This window comes from Ctenopharyngodon idella, chromosome 8, assembly GCF_019924925.1.
Source record: "Ctenopharyngodon idella isolate HZGC_01 chromosome 8, HZGC01, whole genome shotgun sequence".
Classification (NCBI taxonomy): Eukaryota; Metazoa; Chordata; class Actinopteri; order Cypriniformes; family Xenocyprididae; genus Ctenopharyngodon; species Ctenopharyngodon idella.
The window spans coordinates 27680531-27693645 of NC_067227.1; the positions used below are offsets into that span (position 1 = coordinate 27680531).

General features: G+C 36.1%; 1 protein-coding gene across 7 annotated transcripts in view; it reads left to right on the forward strand.

Moving 5' to 3' along the window:
- Nucleotides 1-9340, forward strand: part of fibcd1a (fibrinogen C domain containing 1a) — a 127432-nt gene extending 118092 nt beyond the window's left edge. For 6 of the 7 annotated variants that reach the window (XM_051903006.1, XM_051903010.1, XM_051903005.1 and 3 more), the window contains one exon: nucleotides 5369-9340. In XM_051903006.1, the coding sequence (XP_051758966.1) occupies nucleotides 5369-5631 (263 nt within the window). In that variant the 3' untranslated portion in view covers nucleotides 5632-9340. The remainder of the gene's footprint in view (nucleotides 1-5368) is intronic. The other variant, XM_051903011.1, reaches the window with a different exon arrangement.
- The last annotated feature ends 3775 nt before the right edge of the window (nucleotides 9341-13115 follow it).

Sequence of the window (13115 nt, forward strand, 5' to 3'; positions counted from 1 at the left end):
CGTGGCTGAGTTGCTGTTGTTTCCAATTGCTTCCACTTTGTTATGATACCACTAACAGTTGACTGTGGAATATTTAGTAGTGAGGAAATTTCACGAATGGACTTATTGCACAAGTGGCAACCTATCACGGCACAACGCTTGAATTCACTGAGCTCCTGAGAGCCCATTCTTTCACAAATGTTTGTAGAAGCAGTCTGCATGCCTAGGTGCTTGATTTTATACACCTGTGGCCATGGAAGTGATTGGAACACCTGAATTCAGTGATTTGGAGGGGTGTCCCAATACTTTTGGCAATATAGTGTCTCTTGTGACACTTTAAAATGTGCCAAAATATGTGGCGTCCAAAACCACAGAGAATCTCATTCATCCGGGCCGTTAGTACTAGAGTAAACCATCGAAGTTACTTCTTTAGCAGACATCTAAAACTGTGCAAAGCAGCTGTCTGAAAGTGTTTTAGCGATTGTGCGCTGATGCTGATGTACCGATTTGATATGACATTATTTCAATATGACAGTGCATCCCTGTGGAGATTTTGATGAGCCATACCCCAGAATCCTCTGTTTTTCATATATTACTGTGATGTTTTTTGCAACTGAGATGAAAAAAAAAAAAATCTTTTGGTGTAAAAGTGTTCCTCACACACCCTGTCCTTGCATGCGAGAATTTTCAAATCATAACTGCTTGCATATCATAACACAAGCATGGTGTCTTTAATGCTACTCTGTTTAATGAAAGGCCTTTACAATAGCGTAGAGGAAGAGCGCTCAGCCACAGCAGGGATCTCTGGGAAGAAATAATTACCTGAGATGAGTTTTTACACCCATGATGCCCTGATCTCTGTAAACACTTTGAGTACTAATACAGTGCCAACTTCAAAGTGTGCTAATGACAGTTTTGCAAGTGCACAGAAATGTTTTCACTACCATTAGGGAGGCCAGAGTAAGAAGCGAAATTGCATGTGAGCGTTTGATTATTTTGTAACAATGCTTGTCCAAGTAGAGGAGTGTATAATTTCTCTCTGATGTTGCAGTGCTTTTCGGCATTTATGCGATTATGCATTCATGCGCATACCTAATGACTTGTATCGCCCTCCTGAGTGGGTCTGTCTCAAGACATTTCATAAAAGTCTGAGATGCACCTTCATGCTGACACAAGCTACACACCCCCTCAGGTGCACAAATTGTGAGGTCTGTTTTGCACAGAATCTGCAATTTACTACAATGATTAATCATCTCGTTCTAGCAAATGAGTATTTTTTCCAGCATTGTTTGTATGATTGGGAATTCTTTGAAATGGAACACTTTATGAATATTGCAACATACTAGTATTACAGAGGCAGTTGGTTAAGATTTGTTCATATAAAGAGCTAAGGATTTCCCACCAGCAGCTTTCCCCGATGAGTCTAAGGTGGTTAGCTAGTCTCCAAAGCTAGTTAGGCTGGTCTGTTTTGATGGTTTTCAAGTGGTTTTGGTAATTTTTCAGCTGATTAGACCAGGTACACCAGCTTAAACTGGTTTGAACTGACCATCTTAAAGGGATAGTTCACCCAAACATGAAAATTATGCCATCATTTACTCACCCTCATGTCATTTCAAACCTGTATGATTTTTGTTTCTGTAAAAGAAAGTGTTGGTAACCAAACAGTTTCAGTTCCCATTCCCTTCCATTATATGGTCAAAAAATATAATGAAAGTCAATGGGAACTGAAACCTTTTGGTTGTCAATGTTCTCCAAAATATCTTCTTTTATGTTCCACAGAAGAAGGAAAGTCATACAGGTTTCGAAAGAAGATATTTTGAAGAATGTTGGTAACCAAACAGTTTCTGATCAAAAGGACAAAAAATACAATGGAAGTCAATGGAAACCAAAACTATTTAGCTACTAACATTCTTTTAAAATATCTTCTTTTGTGTTACACAGAAGAAAAAAAAAAGAAAATCACTGGTTTGAAATGACATGATGGTGAGGATATGATGATATTATTTTCATTTTTGGGTGGAATATCCCTTTAAACCAGTCTAAGATGGTAAAGCCTTAGCTGTTTTAAGCTAGCTGGATTCTCATCTTAGACCAGCTCAAGACAGCCAAAAACCATAACTGACCATCTTAAACTTGCTAAAACAGGTAAATCAATCCTCTGTATCATTTTTCTGCTGGCAATCTCCACAGCTGTTCACTGTGTCTCCTTTCACAGTCCAGATGCTGTCATTTTATACCACCATCATTCTGCTGATTCATTATCTGCTAGACCACAATGATGAATCTATGAGGCACCAGAAACAAGTTTATGATGTGTAACACACTTTACAATATGACATAACGGCATCAATTGGATCTCCTTTGTCCCAATAAAACGGCTATCACGATACATGTTGCAGCAGAGTAGAATTAGAGTCAGAGGAAGAGGACAGGAGAAGGGTTTTACTGCAAGGCCGGCAATAAAAAGCTGATCGTGTCAGCTGCCCGGGCCCAGTGGAGCCGGGCAGTATGGCGGTAGGAAACTGGGATTAGATTAACCTAGCTGCACACTGCAACATTACGTCCCTGAGACATACATCACAGAGCTTAATAAGGGCACATTAGCGGCAATGCGTTAAAACGCTCCTCTCTTTGGTTTCTGTCTCTCTCTCCACATCACTAGCAGAGCTAGCAATCTCACTATGCAGATCTAAACATGCTAAGCTTATTGTGAAATCTGTGTCCAATTGATCTAACTGCTCGATAAATGAGTCTATAAGCAGTGTTTAGCATCACTATTCTAAGCAATCTTTTTTTTATGAATTGAAGGCTGTAAAAAGCAAGTATAAATGCATGAATGTAGGCTATGCTATACATTATGTGTATAAAAGTTTTAAAATACACTGCTATTCAAAAGTTTTGAAAGTGCTTACTGCATTTATTTGTTCAAAAATACAGTAAAACAGTAATATTGTGAAATATTATTACAATTTAAAATAACTGTTTTTTAGTTTAATATATTTTAAAATGTAATTTATTCCTGTGATGCAACGCTGAATTTTCAGCATCATTACTCCAATCTTCAGTGTCACATGACAGCGCTTCCCACAGGTTTGAAATATACTTGCAGTGGTAGCCAGGTGAAAAATCCTCCTATTAACCACGGCACAAAAATGGTCTACTACATGTGACAAACAACAAATAATGTGTGATTTTTAACAATATTTTTATTTATTGAAATTCATTTTAATTACATAGGCTAATTACATACTAATATTATGCATTATTATGCACTGTAAATTATGCAAAATTCTCCTTGCTTCATATAGTGTCTCTCTCAGTGAATGGGACACAGATTTTATTGATACAGTAAAATCTATATACAGTGGCAAGAAAAAGTATGTGAACCACTTGCAGAATCTGTGAAAATGTTAATAATTTTAACAAAATAAGGGAGATAATACAAAATGCATGTTATTTTTTATTTAATACTGTCCTGAGTAAGATATTTTACATAAAAGATGTTTACATATAATCCACAAGACAAAAAAAATAGCTGAATTTATTAAAATAACCCCATTCATAAGTATGTGTACCATTGATTCTTAATACTGTGTGTGGTTACCTGAATGATCTACAACTGTTTTTTTGTTTTGTGATGGTTGTTCATGAGTCCCTTGTTTATTCTGAGCAGTTAAACTGAGCTCTGTTCTTCAGAAAAAATCTCCAGGTCCTGCAGATTCTTCAGTTTTCCAGCATTTTTTGCATATTTGAACCCTTTACAGCAGTGACTAAATGATTTTGAGATCACGTCTTTTCACACTGAGGACAACTGAGGGACTCAAAAACAACTAATAAAAAAGGTTCAAACATTCACTGATGCTCCAGAAGGAAACACGGTACATTAATAGATGGGGGGTGAAAACATTTGGAATTTGAAGATCAAGGTAAATTGTATTTAATTTGTCTTCCGGGAAACATGAAAGTATCTTCTGTTGCTCCTGAAGGGCAGTACTAAATGAAAAAAAATGATATTCAAGCGAAATAAGAAAAATTTGGACCTCTTCATCCTGTTCAAAAGTTTTCACCCCCGACTCTTAATGCACCATGTTTCCTTCTGAAGCATCAGTGAATGTTTGAACCTTTTTTAATAGTTGTGTTTGAGTCCCTCAGTTGTCCTCCATGTGGAAAGATGGATCTCAAAATCATTCAGTCACTGTTGTAAAGGGTTCAAATATGCAAAAGATGGTGGAAAACTGAAGAATCTGCAGGACATGGAGATTTTTTCTGAAGAACAGAGCTCAGTTTAACTGCTCAGAATAAACAAGGGACTCATGAACAACCATCACACAACAAAAAAACAGTCGTAGATCATCCAGGTAACCACACACAGTATTAAGAATCAGTGGTTCACATACTTATGAATGGGGTTATTTTAATAAATTCAGCTATTTTTTTGTCTTGTGGATTATTTGTAAACATCTTTTATGTAAAATATCTTACTCAGGACAATACTAAATAAAAAATAACATGCATTTTGTATGATCTCTCTTATTTTGTTAAAATTTTGCACATTTTCACAGATTCTGCAAGTGGTTCACATACTTTTTCTTGCCACTGTATTGAATGATCTGTGTCAAATGTTCTTAGTCTTTTCTTCCTGTGGGGGAGAATCCCAGCCAGAAAGAGTACAATAGTTTACTATGAATTAAATTGAAATCAAATTAAATACAATTTATTGTGTAACCAAAATACCAATTATGCCAAGGAGAAGAAAAAAAAAAGAGTGTGACTTTTAATTATAAACAAGCCAGAAATACCCAGGGACTCTTATTTTGAAATGTCTATATTGTTGTGGGCTGATTCTTCAGATGAGAGAGATAAAATATGCATTCTTGCAACCGTCTCTAAACATATTATATAACGGCCATAAAGTAGACGTTGTCTTAATTCATCAACTCGAGTTCATTAGCAATCGATTGGCATAAATGTACGCTATTCATTGATTGGGAATCATTTTGAAACAGTCTGAAGCGCTGTTGCGCGAGCCTGTGGAAAAATATTTTTTTTAATGGACATTTTACCTAATATTTGTATTTACTTCTTATCTATTATGCTTGTTTTGAGGTTTCATTGATGCCTTAGAAGGCAGCTGCCTATGTAGACTGTAGACAACAAGGTAGCTCACTATAGGTTTTGGAAAAAGCTTCTTTGTTGAAACCCTGTGTACTGCAGTTTCTAAACTTTCCATGATACGGATAAACAAAGACATTGCGGTTGAGTGACTCACTTGCTCTTTTGTTTCTGTCTTTTTTTCCTCACCGTCCCTGTCTATCACATGCTCACTCTTCCACCCTTCCTCTGTCTTTCTCAATCTTTCTTTCCATCATGCATTGATCTGACGCTGCAGGCGACTCGCTACTCAAACACAACGGGATGAAATTCACCACTAAGGACAAGGACAACGACCACTCTGAGAATAACTGCGCGTCCTTCTACCACGGCGCCTGGTGGTACCGCAACTGCCACACCTCCAACCTCAACGGACAGTACCTGCGCGGCCAGCACACCTCGTACGCCGACGGCATCGAGTGGTCGTCCTGGACGGGTTGGCAGTACTCGCTGAAATTCACAGAGATGAAGATCAGGCCGACCAAGGAGGAGAATAAATGAGCGAGAACTAGAAAACTTGATTAGAAGAACTCAAAGATGGCTGTAGGTGTTAGAGACACTCGGTGCAGAAATGCAAGAACTTTCCGAATACGACTTCTTTCTCATGTTTCTGTTTCTATCCGTCTTTCAATCCCCGTTTTCCCACCATCTTGTAGTGTTCGTGCTAATGCCCAGTGGGCTGCTGTTTTTCTCTTGATCTACTGTTCACATCTCTGAATATTATTATGATGAATCATTGCAGGTATTGTCAAAAATGTACTAATGAAAAAAATCAGTAGTTGTTGTCTAAAAAAAAAAAAAAAAAAAAAAAAAAAAAAAAAAAAACTTCTGTAGCTGTGAAATTTAGCAAGAATGTGTAGCTTTTCATAAAAAATAAAGACTTTTAACTCTTCTCAAACATCCGACGGAGAGGCAGCTTGTCCTATGTTATTTTCGTTCAGTGCTTAATCAATAACTCGTAGTTAAACATGACAAGGTTGCTATTGGTGTGTCCAGCCACTGCTGTAATATCTGGGAGGTAACTAGGCTTTCCCACATGTCGAGTAAATACGTTATTGACCACCAGGGATGCTCAAAGAGAATATGTGTCACAGAGGTGGCTTTGAGAGTGATGGGCCAATACAGGCACATTTTTCACTCTGACAGGTCAGTCGGTGGAAGGTTTATCAATGGAGAAGCTGAACGTCTCTCAGAAATCACAGTAACCCTTTTGTGTTACTGCCGGTTAGCAGAATGTTGGATTTTATCTCATGCACAGTAGGTCAGATTCACCTGAAATCCCAATGAGATGGATTGACAGAGCTTAAGGCTTAATCTTGGAGGAGATCTGAGAAGTGAACTCGGGTTGAACTGCTTTTATTTTTGTGAACAGACTGACTCTTCTGTTTTTATAGTCAGATCACCCTGGAGATCATTTCAGTAGCTTATTCAGTAGCTCATCGGTTTGCCACTAATATATGAACATGCATTCATTTAATGTCATTGGTTTTAGATCAATTGTGAAATTCTTTTGCTAAAAAGGAATAGTTTACCCTAAAATGGGTCAAGATCTAAATTACATTTAGGCATTTTAAAGCACAAATATTTTATTATATTGTAGCAAATAGCAAATGTTTTAACTTTGCTTTTTTTTGTTTTGGAGGCTCTTAAAAGTGTGAAATGGAATTAGCAAAGACTTAAGGGATTAGTTCACTTCAGAATTAAAAATTCCTGATAATTTACTCTCCCCCATGCCATCCAAGATGTTTACATCTTTCTTTCTTCAATTGAAAAGAAATTATGGTTTTCGAGGAAAACATTCCAGGATTTTTCTCCATTTAGTGAACGGGTTGAAGATCCAAATTGCAGTTTCAGTGCAGCTTCAAAGGGCTTTACACGATCCCAGCCGAGGAATAAGTGTCTTATCTAGCTAAACAATCAGATATTTACTAAAAAAATAAAAATGTATATACTTTTTAACCACAAATGCTCGTCTTGTACAAGCTACGCATTACGTAATCATGTTGGAAAGGTCACGCGTGTTTACAAAGCGAATATGCAAAGACTAAGTCAAACGGCCTTTACAAAAAAAGGTAAAACATCGATTTTGGATGATTTTGAAATGAGATGGAGCTTTTCGTCCTATTGCGGTACTTCCGCCTACGTCACGCATGACCTTTCCAACGTGATTACGTAATGCGTGCTGCATCGCAGAGCATTTATATAAAAAGTATATAATTTTTTAGAAAATGACAGATCGTTTCACTAGATAAGGCCCTTTTTCCTCGGCTGGGATCGTGTAGAGCCCTTTGAAGCTGCATTAAAACTGCGATTTGGACCTTCAACCCGTTGGTAACTGTTGAAGTCCACTATATGGAGAAAAATCCTGGAATGTTTTCCTCAAAAACCTTAATTTTTTTTTGACTGAAGAATGAAAGACAAAAACATCTTGGATGACATGGGGGTGAGTAAATTATCAGGTAATTTTAATTCTGAAGTGAACTAATCCTTTAATATAAACAATACAACAGTTCAATACATTTTCAGTGACTCTTTCTGCACGTCATATTTTTATGCCAGTAGGTGGGGACATTACTTTATGGGTCTTTACAGGTGAATTATTGACTCATTTACTCGCCTGAGTAATGAATCATAGAATGTTCAAATACACTGATTCATTCAGGAATGAAAGAAATGGCTGTTTTTATGAGTAAATCGTTGAAGCATTTACTCAACCGATTTGTTCATAAATGCTGATTCATCCAGGAACAAGTCACTCTTTATGACTGAACCACTGAATCATTAACTCGGCTGATCTGATCAAAACTTTCACTTTTCTATTTAATATATGGCACTGACAATGAAAATATGTTTCCTTTCCAAACAATCAACTTACAATGTCCTTTTACTCATTTACTTGTGTTTTTATGTGTGTTTGTATTAGTTTTGATAACATGTTTCAACTGCTGTTTTATTTGTATACTAATATCCTGCGATGTCCATGTTTTTAACTAAGATGACCCAGTGTTTAGAATGTGAAAATCGGTTTCATAACTTTATTTGTATCTTCATATTTGTTGTGATTGTACATTGATTATCCTGTCAAAGATGAACATTGTCTGCACTTTAAACAACAACATCAAACTAGTCATTTCTGTTTCGAAATGTTATACAATCACTTTTATATCTATATTGGATGGAATTCAAAGAAATAGTTTTATGAATCAAAGGATAACTAATCCCTCAGAGTATTTTAAAAATGCAAAGCATTTCAATATCAACCTGCTTTATTGTTCAAATGTTTATCTATGTTCAAATGGCTAACTTTTATCATATATACTCCAATGCCAATCCCTACTGAAAAACCAATTCAACAATGTCAAAGAAACTACAACAGCTGTCACAGCCCAACCAAACTGATGCGTTTTGATCAAGTTTGTGACACATTCTCGCTCAATAAAGAGAACTGCAGGCATTTCTGTGAGATGAAATTGTTTAAGATGAACGCCGCTATGCAGATTGAGTTTCATGGTCAATTCCCTCTGGAAACTGTAGGAGGGATTTCAATGCTCCAGCTGTCCTAGCATGCACATTCAAAACGAAGAGAAAATGCCAATAAAATACATCCCCGCACCTCATCATGCCATGTTTTTCTTGCTCTCCACAGGTATATTAAAAGAAATTTGCTGTTCCTCTTGGGTGTGGAACTGATAAATGTGAGATGTGGACTGGAATGAGAGAGATTGGTTTTGTTGCGCTAAAGGACAGAATGTGTAACAGCTACAGCTTTTGGGTAAAGACAGATACTCAGTTTGTGGCCCTATAGTTGCTCTCTGTGAACTTCTTGGAACTCAGGAACCCCTGCTGATGGCCTCTCAAACTACACCTGTCTGCTGACTGCGCTTGCCAGTCATCCATGTAAATAATTTAACCGTGAAATTGAGCATGTCTTGCAGTATAACAACACCCCAGGATGACAAGAGGACGTTTTCCTTTCTTTACACATCTTGCCCTTCCTAACATCCCCCAAACCTTCAAACCCATCATTTGTGACCAGCTATCAAAGCGAAGGCAGATCTACTGTACACTATTAACACTTGGTACGCTCTGCTACGAATTACGATGGACTTTTTTTTTTTAGGTCTTGTATTAGAGGTATTTTTTTGTTGATCATTAAAATGTGTTTCATGTTCTGAGTGACATTTAATAAACATCCACAGTTTCTAACATACGCGCTTTCGTTGTGACTGAACCATTTCCTGTGACAGAAAAAGTAAATTCCTCCTTAGCAGTTTGGGAGTGAATGTCAGCTGAGGTCAGCTCATTAGCTGGTAATTGACTAGGTAGGCCAATAAAAAAATCCTTAGGTAAAGCTTTTTTTAATGTGAATATTGTGACTATCACATTTGCCTTTCTTTTAAATATTTGCAAGTGTGCCAATCTCAGGCCCAGATAGAATAATGAGGCTCTCAGCTGATGAATGTTTCAGGAATGTTGTGAAAATGTATGACATTAAATGGAGGAAAGGAAAAACTGACTCTCCTAGAGTATGGTAAGAAAAATGGTTAATATCCAGCAATCATGCAACATTCATTTTCATAAGGTGACAGCAACCTACTTTTTAAACATTTTATTTTATTTCGTAATATAACTATGTGTTGCCTGACGTATACGACTGGATATAAATCTGAAGTTTGCAGTTTAAGACACTTTCCCATGACTTTTTTAAAGCATTAGCGGCACAAATGGTCCCATGCTTGTATATGTCTAACACAAAATAAACCTTGCATGAAAAGTAACTTGTTCTAGAATGTTTCTATTCACCAGGGATGGTGACATTCCGTTTTGGATTTCAACCTCAGAGATATTGACTGTATTCAAATTAAAATATACAACATTTTGTCATTTGTTGAATTTATATTTAAGTCATTGTGGTATGTTAATTACTAAATTATTTAAAAAATTATATTCCTTAAAATTGACACCTAGGTAGTGACATCACTAGGACCCTATTATATTTATTTTTAGTTATTTTCCTTATAACCCAGTTCATGGAAAGTACCCAAGTTAAATAACAATAATTTCTGAAAAGGTTACTAGGGGGACATTTTACACCAGTTTCTATTTAAATGGTAGAGAGTCTGCCAATACAGCACTGAAACAAATCCAATATGCAAAGGTTTTACTCTTTCAGATCATTTTCCCCATCTCTGTTTATGCTTTTAATGGTTCAAAAATGTTCATTTTCTTTAAGCTATATATATATATATCTACTACTGTTCAAAAGTTTGAGGTTGGTAAGATTTTTTATTGTTTTTAAAAATTCTCTTATGCTCTTATGCTCACCAAGGCTGCACGTATTTGATCAAAAATACAGTAAAACAGCAATATTGTGAAATATTATTACTAATTATATTTTAAGATAGATTTGTAAGTCGTCAGTGTCGCATGATCCTTCATGAAATCAATCTAAAATGCTGATTTGGTGCTCAAGAAACATTTCTTATTATTAATGTTGAAAATAGTGATACTGCTTAATATTTTTGTGAAAAGAATGATACATTTTATTTGTCTCTGATGAACTGAAAGTTAAAAAAACAGCATTTATTTGAAATCTTTTGAAACATTTCTTTACTGTCACTTTTGATTAAAAAAAAAAAAGACTTCTATAGGCTAAAGTGGCAAGTATTTAGTGACGTCCCTTTACACTTGAGCAATAGCAGGAACCGGCTCTCTTAAACATAAATGGAAAATGACTGGAAGACCAAGAAAACTTTCAAAATATGATGAGAAGTTTCTCAGAGTTTCTTCTTTGAGAAAATGGAAGAAGTCCAAGAGGTCACAGTAAATACTGATTTTTGCTTAAAGAAGATTTTTTTTTACATTTTGTGTACATATTTCCTGTGTTTTCTGTTTGTACTGATATATGTATATATATACAGTACTTAGGCACGTCAGTATTTTCACCCCCCTAAAGTGGTTTTAAGCCAGTTATTTATATCTTTTGCTGTTGTGTGTCAGTAGGAATTATCAGTTCACATTTCTAAACATTCATTTTGCCATTAACCCTTTGACGTGTACGATCACACTGATGTGATCAGTCTTGGTTGGTCCCTGGAGCGTACGATCACACCGGTGTGATTAAAACGTTCAGTGCATCACGTGATCAACTGACAAATTAAAATGTGCTTGTGTGCTTTGGCTGGCGCTAAACCAGAGACGTACATGCTCAGCGCTTTTCATATATCACAAATATGCAGTGTTTTCAACCACATAATGTTTATTTTAGGTTTCAGACATTTAAATACACAAAGTACTAACAAAACAATACATTTAGAGTTTGTAAAATACACACTGACGTCTATAGAAGCGGCAATAATAATCATTTACGTAATAATTAGATGACATGTTTTTTTTTCATATCAGATGCATTGTGTAAGTAACTTTAAAGTTTACTCTATTCTTCTCCCTGTTCACCGGCTCAATTATTTTCATGTATTTTGAGAGAAGTGGATGAATTTACGTGTTGTAAATCCAACAGATCCGATTCTCTGTACTGCGGTGCAAACTAACATCGCACATATAGCTCAACTAACGGAGTTGTCATAAAGGTGTTTAAACAGCAAAACACATCCACTTGCACATATTTGACAATCGGAATATCAGTTCATGTTATAGTTAACAAGTTTGTGAATATTTTAAATAAAAGGAAAAATTTAATTAAAGCAGATCATCAGTCATACAGTGCTATTGTGGCTGCGATGTGTCATGTGACACGTCACCTTGGAAACAATAAAGTGATACACTCTAAATAATGGTCACCTTGAAAAACTCACACTGGGGGCTCAGCCAGAATATTTTAAATTTATGTGTGACAGGGTTAGTTGTAATAATCCAGTGAGATTTTTGAATACACAAGGAGTCTGACAGCAGTCTGAGATCTGATCTCACCATCATCGAGTCCGTCTGTGATTACATAAAGAAACAGATGAAACTGAGACAGACTAAATCCAGAAGAACTGTGGTCGTGTCTCTAAGACGCTTGAAGAAACCGACCTGCAAAACCAACAATCGGTATCGGCCGATAAAAGCTATTATTATCACTATCGGCCATCGGCCGATTGTTTAAAAACTGCCGATGATCAGGGACGATTATATCCTGTCAATCAAAAGGATGCGGAAAGAAGTGTTCAGACTGCAACTCATACATACTGTGTGTGAAGAAAATCACACCTGTTGAATTTTAATGCATTAACAGTTTAAAAATAGTGACGTTAAAGCAGGCTCTTTTTGACCCTGTGAATCACCTGTAGTCCAAGCCAGGGTTGCCAGGTCTGCGGTTTTTTTTCCTACATCAAATATTATTTGTAGTGCCTTCTATCCAATAATCGCAAAAAGCTTTGTGCTTTATTACTTCTGATATGAATAAAAGTTTCAGTTTTCAAATTCTGTCCATTTTATCATGAAATTCAAACAATAAATGGCGTTTTGACGCTCTTAAATGTGAAGTGTCAGATTGCTGTAATGCCTCAGTTCAGGCGGCAGCAGAGTCTTTTCTTCCTCTTCAATACAAGTTATATCTCGAAAAACATGCATGAACATCAAAGGTATGTTGAAAGATATAGTACAACTTACCGGAATGTATCATGTCTCTTGTAATCACTTTATTTGTGTTTCAACCGTGGAAAGACGTCAATAAAACAGCTTGTGAACAATATGTCACATTCACCTCAGGAATGTTTTCCAATGTTCACAGTTCCTTAGCTATATATATATATAAAAACACTAGAGTGGAGCTTATTTACTGTTAATTATATGTTTGTGTAAATTTGCCATGAAGACAACAAGTGCTTATGAAAACTATCATATGTGAAACTAAGTTTTATACAAACATTTCAGTTTTTATTTGAGTGTAATTATTATATCTGAAAATAAACAGCAGCTGAATATAATACCTCTGTTGTTAATTGTAACCTCTAATATTGTAGTGTACCAAATAAGAGGGT